At 42.3% G+C, this 19,446-nt stretch overlaps 1 protein-coding gene across 8 annotated transcripts in view; it reads right to left on the bottom strand.

The window, feature by feature from the left end:
- Positions 1-19,446, bottom strand: part of LOC132384860 (thyroid hormone receptor alpha) — a 459,686-nt gene that overhangs the window by 102,804 nt on the left and 337,436 nt on the right. Inside the window, exon 1 of one of the 8 annotated variants that reach the window (XM_059956453.1) lies at positions 16,108-16,148. The exons of the other annotated variants lie outside the window; for them this stretch is intronic. Coding sequence (XP_059812436.1) covers positions 16,108-16,133 — 26 coding nt within the window. The 5' untranslated portion in view covers positions 16,134-16,148. Of the gene's footprint in view, positions 1-16,107; positions 16,149-19,446 lie in introns of those variants that run through there. 8 annotated transcript variants of the gene reach the window in all.

The raw sequence follows: 19,446 nt of genomic DNA, 5'->3' as shown, positions 1-19,446 counted from the left end.
GATTTTTTCCACCTTTTATGTTGTAACTCATCCTGTTGACTGCAATTTTGCCTTATCAACAGCCTCTCCTCACGACACATTGCCTCTGTTTACAAACCAGCTACTTCATCTTCAGCACTATTATCCCTCTTTCCTACGATACTTCTTGCATTTAAATATAGGCAGCTCCAGACACTAGTCACACCATGCACATTTTTGATTCCTAGGTTTGTTTGAAGTCTTATCAACATCTGCCAACACAACCTCTCCACTAACTATTCTGGTTCTTTGGTTCCCACCCCCCCGCAACTCCAGTTTAAACCCTATGGTGCAGCATTAACAAACTTTCCTGCTAGGATATTAGTCCCCCTCCAGTTCAGGTGTATACTGTCCCTTCGGTACAGGTTCCACCTTCCCTGGAAGACAACCCAATGATCCAAAAATCTTTCTATAGATGTATGCTGGAGAGGATTATGACTGGTTGAATCATCACCTGGTATGGAGGCTTCAATGCACAGGATTGAAAAGGCTCAGCCAGCTCCATCACAGGCACAACCATTCCCACCATCAAGGATGCCTTCAACAGGCACTGTCTCAAGAAGGCAGCATCCATCATTAAGGACCCTCACCATTTTATGACTAACATCAAGAATGAGGTACAAGAGCCTGAAGACCCATGCTCAGTGTTTTATGAACAGCTTCTTCTCTTCTGCCAACAGATTTCTGATTGGTCATGAATCCAAGAACACCACCTTCCTATTCCTCTTTTGCACTATCTATCTATCTATCTATCTATCTATCTATCAATCTACCCACTGTAAATTAAAAACACAAGTGATTTTGCAGATGCTGGAAATCCAGAGCAACACACAAAATGCTGGAGGAACATGTGGATAGTCAGAAGCTTTTTCCCAGGGCTGAAATGGCTAACACAAGAGGACATAGTTTTAAGGTGCTTGGAAGTAGGTACAGAGGAGATATCAGGGGTAAGTTTTTTTTTTACGCAGAGAGTGGTGAGTGTGTGGAATGGGCTGCTGGCAACGGTGGTGGAGGCAGATACAATAGGGTCTTTTAAGACTTTGGATAGGTACACAGAGCTTGGAAAATAGAGGGCTATAGGTAATCCGAGGTAATTTCTAAAGTAAGTACATGCTTGGCACAGTATCGTGGGCCGAAGGGCCTGTATTGTGCTGTAGGTTTTCTATGTTTCTAACATCACTGGAGGGGAATAAACAGTCAACTTTTCAGGCTTAGGTGAAGCCCTGATGAAGGCTCTCAGCCCCAAACGTCAACTATTTGTTCCTCTCCCTGATATGTTAAGTTCCTCCAGCATTTTGTGTTATTGTAAATTTTGTTAATTTAATGTCCTGCACTACACCACGATCACAAAACAACAAATGTCAGTGATTTGGATTCTGAAATAGGCCCTTCACTGCACTGAGTCAACACCCAGCAGGTAGCTCTAGCAACACAAAAACGTTTATGTCAGGAAATTCAGTTGTGCAGTGCTGGAGTTTAGATTGCCTTAACCAAATCACACCCGGCCAAATCGTAAAACTCATCGAGATATTTCCAGCCATTCATTACCCTTACAATCTTGTCAAAACCTTTTGCATCAGAGAGACACACACAATGAATCATTCTGTATGCAAAGCTCAGGAAAATTTGGACCATGCTGTCCTGAGGCACCCACAGTTCTGACCTTACAGCACTAATTAAGAATACCAAGAAAATGAGAGGAATAGAAATTGACATTTTGGAATGAAGGGTCTCAGTCCCAAGCATCGACCGTTTAGTTGTTTTCAGAGACTGTGCCTGACCTGCTGAGTTCCTCCAGCACTTTGTGTGTGTTGCTCTAGAGTTTCAGCATCTGCAGAATCTCTTGTGTTTATAATTCACTTAGATCATGCTCTTCCCACTCCTTTAGCAATGGGCAGCTCCAACAACATCTCCATTCCTATTCCCACTCCCAGATAAACATTTCTAATCTCCTCTCCCACTCCTTATTTCTCCCTCCCAAATCTTTTCCCTTGATGCTGGGTGCGATTCCTCCCTCTCCTAGTGCTCCTGGTCAATCCTCCCAATCTCCATGGTCAATCTTCCCTTCCCTTTTCTGCACGGTTGCCTCAATCTCAACCCACCACCGTCCTGCCAGACTCTGCAATTTGATTTTAACCTCACTTCATTTGCAAAGCCAGAAGAAGGGGTCTCCCTTTCTGCACAACACTGAATTCAACAGACATTGACACAGACTGTTCACCTTCTTGTGCCCTCTGCTTACTACTTTGCTTCCCTAAGAATAACAGGTGACATGACCTAATTTCTTACATTCCACACATACACTGTGTCTGGTAATCAGTTACAAATAATATTTCAAGGGTGGTTTTATGTATTCTTTGGCTGTTGTCTGGTTTATTGCGTCTAGGCATTTAATATACTCGGTGATAGTCTATAAAAAAAGAATGAGCTGAAACTTGCTGGAGTGGTAGCCAATTCTTCAGAGAAATGTTAGAACCCAACATCAAAACAAAACCGGAATTATTTTGAAGGCAGCCTGGGAGTTATCCTTGTGGCTTGGTGAATAAAGTTTCCTCAGTTTATCTGTTCCTTATCTTGTGGTACTTTATGTGCATATGGTATCTGTGGTGTTGCCAACATTCTAGCAGGATTACATTTGAGATGACCCCAGGATTGAAGGCGCTACAGAAATGCAAGTTCAAAGTAAGTTTATTATCAAAGTATGTATATATCACCATATACTACCCCTGAGATTTGTTTTCTTGCATGCATTTACAGGAAAATAAAGAAATACAACAGAATTTATTAAAATTATTAGAATTTATTAAAATGAAGAAATTGGGGATTAATACCAATTTATCATGCTGAGCAGAGGGAGGTCTTGTAGAGGTCATAAAACCTCATTGCTTGAGGATGACATCATATCAAAACAGGTCATTATATTTCCCTTTTGCTTCAGGACCCTCTCAGTGCTGGTACGGGGGATGTCTTCTAGGAAAACATGGCAGAAAGGTAAGCAGTCTATTCTGATTCAAAGTAGATACTTATCTTCCAAGATGCTGCCTAGATTACAGAGGAAAGGCTGAGTGAGCATGGGCTTTTTTCTTTGGAGCAAAGGAGGATGAGCGGTGATTCTACGTAAGTGTATAAGATTATGAGAGGCATAGATAGAATGGGCATCCAGCACGGTTTTCCAGGGTGGCAGTGGTCTACAGCAGAGCACATCATCTTAAAGTGAATGGAGGAAAGTTTAGGAGATATGTCAGAGGTAGGTGTTTTTTTTTACGTAGAGAGTGGTTGGTTACTGGAATGTACTGCTGGGGTAGTGTCAGAAGCTGATACAATAAGGATATTTAAGAGATTCTTAGGTACAAGGATGTAAGAATAGAGGGTTGAGGGCTGTGTAGGAGGGAAGGACTCAACTGATTGTGGAGTAGGTTTACATAGGTCCGTACAGCATTGTGGACTGCAGTGTTCATACTGAGCTGTACTGTTTCATATTCCATATTCTATGTTTTCCGAGCAATAGGGACACTTCAGGTGAGCACATTTTGGGATTGGCAGCAACAGCAGACTTCCCTCAACTATCTGAGTTACTGACCTTACTAGCATTGGCAACATTACCAGCCACAAGTTTTTGTAAGAAGGAAAGGCCTTCCCTCCGTGAACACGGTCGGAGCAGCCTGTATGCCAAGTACTTTTTTATTTATGTTTACTTTTTTGGTGAACTTTCTGTCTTAACATTGTTAAAGCCATAAGGACCTAGTGTAATCTTCAGTGCCCCTTCAAAGGAATCACCCCTTAGTTTGGGGACCACTATTCTAGGGTTCTCCCCAAAAACTTACTGTACGTCCCAAAGACAAGAATAAGACTGTCACTGCCTACCAGGAAGCTGTTTTGGAATCAAGGTTTACTCTGTTCTAACCTCACTCATGATGCCCTATTGCAACCACCACACTAGAGCTGGAACTGGAGTTGGTTTCTTATTGTCACATGTACTGAGATACAGTGCAAAACTTACCTTGCATTCTCTCTATACAGATCAAGCCATTACACTTGATCTGTATGGACATACTTGAAGTAAAACAAGTTACAACAATGACAGAATGCAGAATGATGTGCAATAGCTACAGCAGGTGAATAAGGTACAAGATTATAATGAGATGCAGTACTGTGTAAAAGTCTTAGACACACACACACACACACACACACACTATATATATTTTTATATATATAGCTAGGATGCCCAAGACCTTTGCTCAGTACTGTAATTGACAATGTGAAGCAGAGAGTCAGTTTGTAAATGTGTTGGGGATGGTGAGGGTGGAGTGCTGAGGGAAGGGTGTGGGACAGGTGGCAGAGAAGGAGTACCGGGGCGGGGAGTGGCTCGGGTGCAGACACATCCAGCCCTGAGACACCAGGTTAGGACATTTGATTCCAAACAGTTGGTTTATTGATCATTGCAGAATGTGTCTCTGATGTTCCCCACTCCCCTCCCCCTCCATTCCCCTTTTCCCAACCATGATTCTCCTCTCCCTGCCCTCTTCCCACTCAGACCACAATAGAGACTCATATCAGAATCAAATATTAAGAATCAGGTCTATCATCACTCACACACGTCATGAAATTAGTTTTTTTTTGCGGCAGCAGTATGTGCAGTACATATAATTACTACAGGACTGTGCAAATGTCTTGGGCACCCTCATTATATATATATGTGCCTAAGGCTTCTGCACAGAACTATAGATTGTGAAGTCAAAAGTCCATCTTATCATACTTCGGAATCATTCAATAATTGTATAAGAGTGGGGTAGTTATGGATCCAGAAAGAATGAGATAAACGTTGTCTTATAGCAGTAGGGTGGAAGCTATCTTTGAGCCTAGTGGTACATGCCTTCAGGCTTTTGCATCTTCTGCCTGATGGGACAGGGCAGAAGACAGAATGTCTGGGGTAGGTGGGGTCTTTGATTTGGCTGGCTGCTTTCTTTGAGGGCTTTCAAGGCAAATGTAGAGATGTGACTGGCAGCTATAGTTCAGTGAATGCCTCTCTTGAGACCAACAGAAGGCAGTGGGATCACGTTTCATTTAAAGCACAAAATTTAGTCTGACACTCCAGTGAGGAACTGTTGGAAGTGCTGGAATCTGGATAAATTGAAGCAAGGCTGCTCCCTCAAACAGCAATGTGATTATAAACACAAAATGCTTGAGGAACCCAGCAAGTCAGGCAGCAGCTATGGAGGGGAATAAACAGTCAAAATTTTGGGCTGAGATCCTTCATCAGGACTGGACAGGAAGGGGGCAGAATCCAGAATAAGAAGGTAAGGGAAGTGAATGTAATACAAGCTGGCAGGTGAGGGGCAAGGGAGGGAGGTAAAGTAAGAAGCTGGGAGATGATAGGGGAAGAGGTAAAAGCTCTTCACTTTTAAAGGAGAAGGAATCTGATAGGAGAGGAGGGTTCACCATGGAAAGAAGAAGGGCACCAAGGAGAAGTGAGGGGAAGAGAATGGGTAAAAGGGGAGCACAATGTCACTCAGAGGCTAGCCCATAGAGGAGGTGGCCCAGCGTCAGTAGATAACATCCCATGGCTGTTTCCTTCTGTTAGAAGGAACCAAACAACCACCGAAATTATATTTAGCATGGAAAGATGAGCAGAACAGGAGGAATCAATTAATGTACAAGCTGAGAAAGGCATCAGCTCCAGAGAGGGTTAAGAAAACAATTGACTCTTCCTGGCCACATGGCTGACAACTCTGCTCGATCCCTTCCTGGTCCATTTGCACTTAGATTTGTCCCTGAGTTAGATAGTGGACCTGTCCTGCTGAGACATTCCACGAAATTAGCCACTGCAAGCTACTGACAAACATTAATGCGACAAAATAGAAGGCAGTTTAAGACAATTCTTACCTGCGTGTCCAATGCTTTTTGCAGTCAAATAACCAGCAGTGAAATATTAAATGCTCTCCCTCTGGCCTAGCATTTTGAGCATGGTTACGAATATGATCCATGTTTAGGAGGTACACTCCTGCTGAAGGCACCATCTCCGCTCCAACTCATTACTGGTCGAGACAGCAATCGAGATATTCCATTGAAAGTCAAGCAGGGCAAATTCAATCCAATGCTTCTTGGTAGCAGAAGGTTGTCTTATGAACGAGGTTTAGTAGAATGAAAGGTAATTTCATTGAGACAAGCAAGATTTTGAATGGAATTAACAAGGCACATCCCAAGAAGCTGTTTCCTCAGGCTGCAGAGTCTAGAACTGAAGGGAATAGCTTTGGAATAAAGGATCTGCCATTGGAGATGTCAATGTGGAGACATTCCTTAGATGGATGGAATTCTTCACCACTTGAATACTCAAGGCTTATATTAGGATGTTTTTAGACATCAAAGAATGCAAAGATGAGGCAGAAAAGTGGAAAAGACAGAGCATCAACTATGATGGAGAAATTCCAAGAGCCACATGGCCAATCCTGTTCCTAAGTCTTATGTTCCTAGAACACTAAGCCTCCCAACCTGGGCTCAGGAAGGGACAGGACCTGGGAAGGAGAGGAAGAGAGAGAACAGTAGGCACTGATTCTGACCTTAGCTTGCTTATTAAGATGAATTGAGCCAATTTAGGGTTGCTAACGATTCAGCCCCCCAAAAAATGTGTGAAACCACCACAGATTAGAGGTTCTAGCACAGAAAAATACACAGAGAAAGACAGCTTTGTGTAGTTACAGCTAGAATCCAACATGCAGCAGTGAAAAGCTTCTTCCACAAGCAAAAATACAATCGGGCTGCTGTCATTGTTGGAAGCCAGCCCTGCTGGACATCTGCCAAGAATGTGAGGATGTGCTTGAGCACTGCTTTGGATCATAAGTAATAACACTGTCCTGCTTTTCCAGGCATTAGGGCTAAGAAGATGAAAACAATGAAACAGGCTGCAGGCAAGCCCCCACCCTCAGCTGGTGGAACTCTGCCTGCTCCAGGGCATCAAGAGCTTGAACCTCTCTCCCCTTGAAATATTTAGGGCAATTGCCACAACACACAGCTTTCCGAGGAAACCATACACACTGATCTGCTGTGCTACAAATGTGCTTGCGGGTCCAAAATGAGGTCACACAGATGCTGTCTTAAAAGTCAGTTCACAGTATGGAGAGAATTCCAATGTGTACTTCCATTCCTCGTTACTGCCTGTGCAAAACAAGCTCTCAAGCTTACAGCTGCCAATACATTCCCAAGAAGAATTTTACTCCATTTACTCGTGCTGTACTTTTCCACACAAACCCATCCCTCCCTCCCAACCATGTCTATGTTACTTCTGGTTATACAGAAGTGAATTTTTTTGTGTGGAAATGTTGGTGTTTGCGTATTTGGCTATTTAGGCTTTGTGAGCTGTTGGCAAAAGGCAGCATAGTTCAAGAGGGGTCTGTTTTAGACCTGAGTTGCCTGTAGGTTTGGCACGGTTCAAAAGTTCAAAGTAAATTTATTATCAAAGGGCTTATATGTCACCCCACATCACCCCTCCCCCACGGGATTCATTTTTGCAGGCATTCACAGGAGAACAAAGAAATACAATGGAATCAAAGAAAAACTACACACAGAGTCTGACAAACAACCAATTTGCAAAAGACAAACTGTGCAAACTCAAGAACGAAAAATAATAATACTGAGAACATGAAATGTAGAGTCCTTGAAAGCAAGCCCATGGGTTGTGTTCAGTGTTGAGGTGAGTGAAGTTATCCGTGGTGGTTCAGGAGCCTGATGGTTGAAGGATAGATCCACTGGTGTTTCCATACTATACCAGGTGTTTGACACATTAAAATGGGGCAGCATTGCCATCACAAAGTATATTTCAGTGACCAGAGTAGGAAAGGTGGAAATGGGATTTCTCAACAGTTAGATGGCTTACTATCCCAGGACAACTTATCTGTCTAGGTACAGTGCCTGAGGGTTATTGGCATCGGAAGACCCATGGCATCAATGAGCAGACGAATTCTGATAAGGAAATTATTTGCCAAGAAACGCAGGATAGTAATTTGCTGTGTCATAAACGACACAGAGGCTGAGTAGAAGAAGGGCCAGAGTCACCTGTACTTTCTGAGGAGTCTGAGGTCCTTTGGAGTGTGCAGGCGTCTTCTTCACATGTTCTACCAGTCTGTTGTCGTCAGTACAATCTTCTACGCGGTGGTGTACTGGGACAATGGCATCAATGTGGGTGATGCCTACAGGATCGATAAACTGATTAGAAAGGTTGGCTCTGTCGCAGGAGTCAAACTGGACACACTGGAGGCTGTGGTAGAACAAAGGACCCTACGGAAAATCCTGGCAATGCTGGACAATGTTTCTCACCCACTGCATGCCACCTTGGCTGAACAGAGGAGCATCTTTAGTAAGAGACTAAGACAACTGTGCTGCTCCAAAGAGCATTATACGAGGGCATTCTTACCCTTGGCCATTAGACTCTATAATGAGTCAACCTATAGCCAGGGAAGTGATGACTCCCTCCTGTTAAACTGTTTGAGGTAACAATTTTTATTCTTTCTTACTTCTCTTCAAATATTTGTATATTTGTAGATTTGTGCACTTGTAATGCTACGTAATTTCCTTTGGGATCAATGAAGTATCTATTTATCCATCTAATAGTAATTCTATATGGGTTAAACATGTGCAATCAACGAGATGCTTGGCAGTCAAGGCAATTTTCTGTAGGTTGTTTACAAATTTCATAGGTACCAAGGGAGCCAGTTAAACATGATGAGAGTATGGGACATTTAGTTTAGTTACAGACACTTTTGTTTAGATGAGCTATCAGATGGCTTACTCTTGTGAATTGTCTAGAGTTATGATATAAATAAATATGATTTTTGGTCTACTGCCCTGGTCATTCATCAACATTAGCATGTTTCTTTTCTTCCCTTGAGAGCAAATAAAAGTTCCAAAAGCCTTTTGGGGATAAGCTAATGGCAGGAAAAGAACTGAGACCATATTGATCTGCAGTAAGATCTTCTGCTTCACCAATGTCATTCATCAGATGAGGTTAATCAGAACTACCATCTGTTCTCCAAGGGACATCGAAAAGATAACACACACAAAATGCTGAAGTAACTCAGCAGGTCAGGCAGGATCTATGATAAAGAATAAAGAGTTGACATTTTAGGCCAAGACCCTTCATCGGGTGTCAGCTGGAAACATTAACTCTTTATTACTTTCCATAGATGCTGCCTAACCTGTTGAGTATCTCCAGCATTTTGTGCAAATTACGCTGGATTTTCAGCATCTGCCAAATCTCTTGTGGTTATATCTAAGATCCAAAGCCACCCATTCAGTATTTCACAGTTGAACCCACTCCCTAATATTCTCATGTCTTGGAACAACACTTACCGTAAATCTTGGAAACACTCCTAACACTCAATTGCTTCCTGCAGAACATACCAGGATTGTGGGAAACACTAGCACTGATGTTTTCAGCCCAGTAACATGTTGGCAACTTACTGGCACAGGATGAGTAATCTTCAGCACTTAGTTCAAATCCCACCTCAACAATTGAATGGAAAAAGGTGGCCCAGTACTCTCTCCAGCCAGTTTACTAGGTGCCTAATGAAGTGGTCACTGAGTGTATGTTTATGGTCTTCTGCTGCTGTGGCTCATCCACTTCAAGGTTCAATGTGTTGTACGTTCAGAGATGCTCTTCTGTACATCACTGTTGTAACGTGCAGTTATTTGAGTTACTGTCACCTTCCTGTCAGCTTAAACTAGTCTGGCCATTCTCCTCTGATCTATCTTGTTAGCAAAGCATTTTCACCCACAGAATTGTCACTCACTGGATGTTCTTTGTTTTATGCACCATTCTCTGTAAGCTCTAGAGACTGCTGTATGTGAAATCCTAGGAGATCAGCAATTTCTAAGACATTCAAATCACCCCATCTGACACCAACAGTCAAAGTCACTTAGATCACATTTCTTCCCCATTCTGATGTCTGGTCCAAACAACAACTGAACCTCTTAACCATGTTGGAATGTTCTTTGCATTGAGTTGCTGCCACATGATTGGCCAATTAGATATTTGCATTGATGAGCAGGTGTACAGGTGTACCTAATAAAGTGGCCACTGAGTGTAGCCTGTCCCACCCAATGTTAATTAAGGAAGGCAATCTGAAGACCTGACTGGCAATGTGGCTGATACTTAACTGTCATCCAAAATAACCCTGTAAGCCACTCAAGCTAATCTTAATCAGTTCAAAGGATAATTGAGGCTGAGCAGCAAATGCCTGCTATCATTGAATTGTTGTGAATTAATTCAAGAAAAAGGCTAACGGTCATCCTTCCTTCAATTATGAGGGAAAATAGCAATGTCAATTAGGAAAGTACAAATTTCTCAAGATTAATCAGCATGTTAAGGAAGGTCACGTCTGACTGTCCTAATTCCTTGAGGAGGTATTTAGGAAGGTCAGTGAGGATGGTGTGCCGGATGTAGTTTGCTTTAAGTTCAGAGAGGCTTTTGAAAAATACCCATCTGGTCAAAAAATTGACAAAAAAATCCATGAAATTCAAGAGAGAATGAGGCAAATTGGATCCAAGGTTCTGTTGAAAGACGCAGAAGGTTTAACATTTGATTTTGTGATTAAAAGGTTGATACAAGTAGGATTGCACAAAACACGTTATTTTTGTCCCTTCCATTTATATGCACTACTAGATTAACTTGTGTATAGGCCATGATGGAAGCTTTGCAGATGACTCAAAAATTGTGTGGCTGACAGCAAGACACAAACATTTAGTCTATAGGAAGGTACAAAGAGTCTGGTCAGTTGGGCAGATAAGTGGCAAAGGGAACTTACTCCTGTATAATGTGACATGGATCAGTGCTGTTAAAGGGACATGGGGTGTGGACATGGAAAATAGAACAGGTGGATTGGACCTTGAGGCTAGAAAGGAGAAAGAAAAGGGCAAGGATTTTATTCGGGCTTGGGTTCAGTGAGCTTTAGGCTGGTAGGGGTGGCCAATGCCATAATGGAGCTGGGAATGGGGATGAGCTGGAATCTGTGATCATCTCCGAGAAGATTTGAGGCAATGAATGGGGCTGCAGACATTAAGAGACAACGATCCCTTCTCCTGTTCCTTGTAGCAGATATTCCAATGCAAAAATATTCACAGAAGAAGCAACAGGTGATTAATAAGATGTAACAGTGATGTCCCATTAAATCACATGATTCATGTTTTAAGTATAACATACATTGTGAGCAAATCATGAAGATGATAGATTGTGAACTCCCCCCCCCCCCCCCACCAATCCGATATCTGCCATTAAGTAATTAAAATGAGCCATGCAGGTTGCTGATATGTGGGAAACAAAGCCCACTTTTGATAATGAGTTATGACAGGAAGTACAATACCTGGTGAAATTTGCTGATCAACACAACCTCAAAACAGGAAATGGACACATTTCAAAAATGCTGCAATGCTTTTTCTGCACAATTTACACTTTAAAAGCTGGTACAGGTGGGTTCAATTTCAAGACATTAGTGTCTTCAGATTCCCCAGTTAGGTAATTTTTTTCGCCTGTCTCATTCCTTCATCTCCTGTCTTCCAACACTGTACTGCTGCAGCAATGTTGGAACCATTCCATCTGTAATTGCAAAGCCTGGCCTCTGGGTGATGCTATATCACTTATAGAGCTTTACCAGAGGCCAAGTTTTGCACTGATCTCTCCAAATGCTTTTAGTTTTACAGGACTGGACCAAAACCTAATATTTTTGGCCATAATTGTAAAGCTACAAGCTGAATCACAACCATACAGTCAGAGAATGTAAATTCACCTGAGACTCCCAAGATCTATTGTTAGTTTGGCTGCGTGATTTTACATTTAATTTATGTTTTTCTTGTGATGCTGTGTTCCTGAGATGATGCAACATTACACCTGTACTTGTGCAGACAATAATAAATTCAACTTAGAAAAAGATTTTTGAATGCAACATTCATCCTTAACTCACAGAATATCTCTGGTCAAGAAATTATTTAAAGTGCCTAAACGACTACCACCCAGTGACTCTGACATCTACCATCATGAAGTGCTTCGGGAGGCTGGCCATGGCACGCACTGACTCCAGCCTCCCAGACAACCTCAACCCTCAACCCACTGCAACTCACTTACCACTGTAACACGTCTATGGCAGATGCCACGTCCACGGTCCTACACTCAAATTTAGATTATCTGGACAGTAAAGACACTTATATAAGACTATTGTTTCTTCACTATTGCTCTGCCTTCAATACTATAATTCCAAGCAAACTCATCACCAAATCCCAGACACTGGAAGTCAATCCCTCCCTCTACAACTGGCTCCTCGACTTCCTGACTAACAGACTGCAATTAGTAAGGATAGGCAGCAACATCTCTGCCACGAATATTCTAAACACCGGTTCTCCACAAGGTTGTGTCCTCAGCCCTGTACACTCACAACTACCTGGCCAGGTTCTGCTCCATCTCCACCTGCAAGTTTGCAGACGATACCACTGTGATAAGTTGTATCTCAAATAACGATGAGTCCGAGAGCAGGAAGGAGACAAAGAGCCTAGTGACACAATGTCATGACAACAACCTTTCCCTCTCTGTCAGCAAAACAAAAGAGCTGGTCATTGACTTCAGGAAGGGGTGTTCTTGTCTACATCAATGGTGCTGAGTTTGAGAGCTTCAAGTTCTCAGGAATAAATGTACCAATAGCCTACCCTGTTCCAACCACGTAGACGTTGCACCAAGAAATGTCATCTACTTCCTCAGGAGTGAAAAAAATTTGGCATGTCCCTATCAACCTTCACCTTTGCACTGTGTAACAATCCGATCTGTACAAACAATTTGCAAGACAAGCTTTTCACTGTACCTTGGTAAATGTGACAATAATAAGCCAATACCAATTGTAAGAAAAGAGGAAAGTCTTATCATCTCATAAACACGGGAAAATCTGCAGATGCTGCAAATCCAAAGCAGCACAACACAAAATGCTGGAGGAACGCAGCAGGCCAGGCAGCGTCTATGGAAATGAATAAACAGATAGTTTCCACAGATGGTGCCTGACCTGCTGAATTCCTCCAGCATTTTGTGTATGTTGCTTTAAGTTTTATCATCTTCTTTGATTGATTAGTTAACAGCTAAGGAAGATGGATTATTGGTCAGAGAAATTTAAAATTCCTTTTTGGATTCACAAACTTAAGACTTCAACTAAGCCAAGGTAATATCTGTGCTTGTCATAATGAGTTCAGCGATCAAAATATTGTAAATCCGACATATTATTTTGTTGCCTTGACATAGAATAGCCAATAAATGAATTTTTATGTGTTATGCTGATTTAATATACAATTTCCAACAAGTGTCTTTGTAGGGATTGTCATTTGATTTAATTTACTTTCTAGTAATAGCAGTGTTTACTGCTCATCCCTAAATGTCCTTGAGACAGTTGGCAGGAAGTCTGAACCGATGCCATCCTTCCTGTGAAAGTACTTGTACAGTACCTTTAGGCAGGGAGTCCCAGGATTATAGATACAGTGAAGGACTGGCAATTTATTTCCAAGTCAGAATACCATCTGACTTAGAGGGAAATCTGCATGTGGTGATGTTGTCATGTGCTTCTAGCTGGTGCAAACTGTGGATCTGGGAAGTGCTGCCTGTGCAGGCTGGATTCTACCACCGCTGGCACTCTGCGAATGCAGCAGATTTTATAGATGGTGAAAATACTGCAGCCACTCTGAACTGGCGTGGACAGAATGAATCTGGGAGGTTCCATTCGTGGGCTGCTTTGATCTAAGGGGACATTGCTTTGTGGATCCAGAACTGGCTTGCCCACAGAAGGCAAAGAGTGGTTGTAGACGGGTCAAATTCTGCATGGAGATTGGTGACCAGTGGTGTTCCACAGGGATCTGTCCTGGGACCCCTACTCTTCGTGATTTTTATAAATGACCTGGATGAGGAAGTGGAGGGATGGGTTAGTAAATTTGCTGATGACACAAAGGTTGGAGGTGTTGTGGATAGTGTGGAGGGCTGTCAGAGGTTACAGCGGGACATTGATAGGATGCAAAACTGGGCTGAGAAGTGGCAGATGGAGTTCAACCCAGATAAGTGTGAGGTGGTTCATTTTGGTAGGTCAAATATGATGGCAGAATGTAGTATTAATGGTAAGACTCTTGGCAGTGTGAAGGATCAGAGGGATCTTGGGGTCTGAGTCCATAGGACACTCAAAGCAGCTGCGCAGGTTGACTCTGTAGTTAAGAAGCATACGGTGTATTGACCTTCATCAACCGTGGGATTGAGTTCAAGAGCCGAGAGGTAATGTTGCAGCTATATAGGACCCTGGTCAGACCCCACTTGGAGTACTGTGCTCAGTTCTGGTCGCCTCACTACAGGAAGGATGTGGAAACCATAGAAAGGGTGCAGAGGAAATTTACAAGGATGCTGCCTGGTTTGGGGAGCATGCCTTATGAGAATAGGTTGAGTGAACTTGGCCTTTTCTTCTTAGAGTGACGGAGGATGAGAGGTGACCTGATAGAGGTGTACAAGATGATGTGAGGCATTGATTGTGTGGATAGTCAGAGGCTTTTCTCCAGGGCTGAAATGGCTAGCATGAGGGGGCACAGTTTTAAGGTGCTTGGAAGTAGGTACAGAGGAGGTATCAGGGGTAAGTTTTTTTACGCAGAGAGTGGTGAGTGCGTGGAATGGGCTGCTGGTGACGGTGGTGGAGGCGGAAATGATAGGGACTTTTAAGGATAGGTATACAGAGCTAAGAAAAATAGAGGGCTATGGGCAACCCTAGGTAATTTCTAAGGTAAGGACATGTTTGGCACAGCTTTGTGGGGCAAAGGGCCTGTATTGTGCTATAGGCTTTCTATGTTTCTGTGACCAATAAACCTACTAACCATATACATCCTTGTGGGAGGAAACCAGAGTATCTGGAGGAAACCCATGTGGTCTCCTTACAGACAGCGGAAGGAACTGAACTCAGGTTATGCTAATCATTATGTTACCGTGCTGGAAGACTGGAGAATTGGTTCCAGCTAAAGTCTCCAATTTCCAGCACAAGATACTAGTTAGTGAATTTTGCTGCAATTTCCCAGCATGGAAAATAGCAATAGAGAACAATAAAATGCAAATCGAGTTCAGAAAGGAAAGGAAGAGTTAAGTCTGTGGGGAGATTATGAAGGTAAAGCTCTTTTGAGATATTTTTGGGAGTTTTTTTTACCTAAATTCACAGGGAAAATCCAAAAATACCATCTAATGAAAATGAAATTTGATTTACCTGATCAATATGAATAATGACTCACGTGTTTTTCCTGATCCTTTGATGCAAATGTCCTTTTGATAAACAATCACACAACCAGAAATTCTTAATTACACCTTTACAAGTGTCCGCTTGTATACAGGATTCCTATGTTTGCATACATTTTATGTAAAGGTTTTCTTTGGCAACGTCCATGTGCATATTTAGAGACATAGCGCACAACAGCACAGAAACAGGCCCTTCAGCCCATCTAGTCTATGCTGATCTGTTTTTTTTCCTGTCTAGTCCCACCTACCTGCTCCAGCACCATTGCCCTCCATGCCCCTCCCATCCAAGTACTCATCCAACTTTTCTTAAGTGTTGCAATCAAACCCACATCCACCACTTCCACTGGCAGCTCGTTCCACACTCTCACCACCCTCTGAGTGAAGAAATTCCCCTTCAGGTTCCCCTTAAATATTTCACTTTTTTTCTATGACCTCCAGCTCCAGTCTCATCCAACCTCACAGGAAAAATCTTGTGTGTATTTACCCTAACTATACCTCTCATAATTTTGCATACCTTTAGCTCTCCCCTTATTCTCCTGAGCTCCAGGGATAAAGTCCTAACCGATTTAACATTTCCTTATAACTCAGGTGTTCAAGTCCTGGCAATAATGAGCATTTCCTAGACTAATACAAATATTTAATTAACATGTAGTCCCCAACACACTCCTGTGGCTAGTGTAGCCTCTGTAATTATGGCAGGATAATTTACAGGGCTGATTTCCATTACTATTGTGGATAATGCAATTTGTAGGGGAAATACTGTACATACAAGTGATAGAACACTTAACTTCAAAATGTAAACAAAATTACCCACTTACTCTTTACTTCTGCCTTTTGATCTCATTTCAGAATCAGAACTAGAGAGGGATCAAGCCAGTCTTGATTTTAAGGGGCTGTTTAAGAAAAAGATAACTGGCATATATTATGATAAAAAAAAGATATGCACATTCTGCGAATATACATCGGTGTACATGAGTACATATCAGAATTAGAATCTGATTTATAATTACTGATGTACATCGTGAAATTTGTTGTTTTGTGGCAGCTGTACAGTGCAAGAAATAAAAATTACTTTAAGTTACATATAGAAATAAATAGCGCAAAAGATGAATAACGAGGTCATGTTCATAGACCTTTCGGAAATACTATGGAGGAAGAAGCTATTCTTAAATTATTGAGTGTGGATTTTTAATATTGCCTCCCTGATGGTAGTAATGTGAAGAGGGAATGTCCTGGATGGGGAGGGTCATTAAAGAGGGATACCGCCTTCTTGAGGCACCACTTGAAGATGTTCTCAATGGCGGTGTGTGTGTGTGTGTGTGTGTGTGTGTGTGTGTGTGTGTGTGTGTGTGTGTGTGTGTGTGTGTGTGTGTGTGTGTGTGTGTGTGTGTGTGTGTGTGTGTTTATAAACTCAGTTAAAAGTTTGTGAGCGCATTAGGGGATTTTCAGAATGAGTAGGAAAGCAGGCCAATACTGTTAAGGTCAAAAGGTAGGTCACCACATTGAACTTGCTCTCGGCTAAGGGAAGAACATTGATCGCAATGGTTCTTCGTGGTGTGAGAAGCCATCGACAATAAGGATACAAAAGCCAAAAAAAGCTGCAGATGCTGAAAATCCTACAGAAACTGAAAGTGCTGAAAATACATGTGTCCCCCGCTTTACGAATGTTCGCTTTACACCACTTCGCTTTTACAAAAGACCTACATTAGTAACTTGTTTTCACATTACAAAGAGGATTTTTGCTTTTACGAATACTTTATCCATATAAATTAATGGTTCTTTGCTTTACGCCATTTCGGCTTAAGAAAGGTTTCATAGGAACGCTCTACTTTTGTAAGGGAAGTGGGGGGGAACACCTGTACTTGGCAGGTCTGGCAAATTGATAATCTGTCATGAGATGAAATGCTCATCGATCTGAAACGTTTACTCTGTCTCTCCCTTCACACAGGCTGCCTGCCCTGCTGAGCATTCCCAGCATTTCTGCTTTTCAGAGATGGATAAGCTACATTAAGATGATGTGAGGACAAAGTTGTAAAATTGCAGTGAGACCAGAATTCTAAAGAAATTTCTTTTCTACTCTTTAGCTGATGAGTGGAGTAAAGTTTAGGAAAGTGCCCAATAAATGAAATGCACTGATATCTGACTAAGAAACCAGGAAGGAAGGAAGGAAAGCCATAAACTTTGGCTTCTTTTCAAGAATCTGGTTAGCATGCCATTTATAGCTTATGAATTTAATGGTACCTGTCCTTCTGCAGTCACCTGGATGCCAGCACAAAGAACTCAATCACTTAAGCTATTACAATAAATTTTCATTGGCATCCCTTGGGAAGTTATTTTGGAGTGTTCACTTTGTGAAGGCTAATTTAATTCTTCGGTTACTCATCTCCCTGAGGAGATAAAATATGTTGAACTGATTATGGACTATGTTTTATTGTTGAAAGGAATCCTGTACCTAACAATATAATGACATTAAGATGGGTGAACCTTATTTATAAGCTGTCCATTGGAAATTCTGTAAATGCAGAAAGCTCCCTTCATCTTAGCTTAATATTTATAAGTCAAAGTCAAGTTTATTGTCATTTGCACAAGTACATTTATGCAAAGGTGCCTTAAAAAACTTACAGCAGCATCACATGAACATAGTATCAGATGCACAACATTCACCTAAACATAAATTATACAAAATATAATGGGTAATTTTGGGACATGTCACTTTATGGCTTTGTCCCCAAATGACTGGCACACTACGGTGAGTGACAATTAATTTCCAAGTCTGTCCTCTCACCATGCAGAGCTTCATGCTAGAAACACGTTACCCTGATATTAGTACAGTCTAATAGATAGATACTTTATTGATCCCAAAGGAAATTACTGTGTCATAGTAGCATTAGAAGTGCACAGATCTACAAATATACAAATTATTAAAAGAGAAGTAAGAAAGAATAAAAAATAAGTTACCACAAACAGTCTAACAGGAGGGAGTCATCACTTCCCTGGCTATAGGTTGACTCATTATAGAGCCTAATGGCAAAGGGTAAGAATGACCTCATTTAGCGCTCTTTGGAGCAACACAGTTGTCTTATTCTGTTACTAAAAGTGTTCTGCCGTTCAGCCAGGGTGGGATGCAGAGGGTGCATTGTGCAGAATTGCCAGGATTTTCCGAAGGGTCCTTCGTTCTACCACAGCCTCCAGTGTGTCCTGTGTTTGACTCCTGTGACAGAGCCAGCCTTTCTAATCAGTTTATTGAGCCTGTTGGCATCACCCGTGTTGATGCCATTGCCCCAGCACATCACAACAGAGAAAATTGTACTGGCAACAACAGACTGGTAGAACATGTGAAGGAGAGGCCTGCATACTCCAAAGGACCTCAGACTCCTCAGGAACTAGAAGTGACTCTGGCCCTTCTTGTACACAGCCTCTGTGTTGGTGCTCCACTCAAGTCTGTTGTTCAGGTGCCCCCCTCCCCCCCACCCCAGGTACTTGTAGGTCCACACCATATCCATGTCCTCACCACCAATAGTAACAGGGAGCAGTGCAGGCTTGGTCTTCCTAAAGTCCATCACCATCTCCTTTGTCTTACTGATGTTGAGCTGCAGATGATTCAGCTTGCACCATTTGACAAAGTCCTCCACCAGGCCCTGTATTCATCCTCCCATCCTCCCTTTGTACACCCAACTATTGCTGAGTCATCAGAGAATTTCTGCAGATGACACGACTCAGTGTTGTATCTGAAGTCTGAGGTATACAGGGTAAACAGGAAGGGAGCCAATACAGTGTTCTGTGGGGCCCCAGTGCTGCTTATAGCCATGTCTGACACACAGCTCTGAAATCACACACTGTGGTCTGCCAGTCAGGTAGTCCATTATCCAGGATACAATGGAAATGCCAACCTGCATTGAACGGAGCTTTTCCCCAGCAATGAGGTCTGTGTGGTATTGAAGGCACTTGAGAAATCAAAAAACACGAACCTCACAGTGCTGCCCTGCTTATCCAAATGGGAGTCGGCTCTGCTCAGCAGGTAGGTGACAGCATCATCGACTCATACTGCAGTGAATCAACGACTAATCTGATCAGGGGCCAGAATTGAGCCAGGACCAGCCTCTCTGGGGTCTTCATGATGAGTGAGGTCAGGGCCACTGGACGGAAGTCACTCAAGA

Source organism: Hypanus sabinus, chromosome X1, assembly GCF_030144855.1.
Source record: "Hypanus sabinus isolate sHypSab1 chromosome X1, sHypSab1.hap1, whole genome shotgun sequence".
NCBI classification, from domain to species: Eukaryota; Metazoa; Chordata; class Chondrichthyes; order Myliobatiformes; family Dasyatidae; genus Hypanus; species Hypanus sabinus.
The sequence above is the reverse complement of the archived record's forward strand: the minus strand, read 5'-3'. Positions and strand labels throughout refer to the sequence as shown.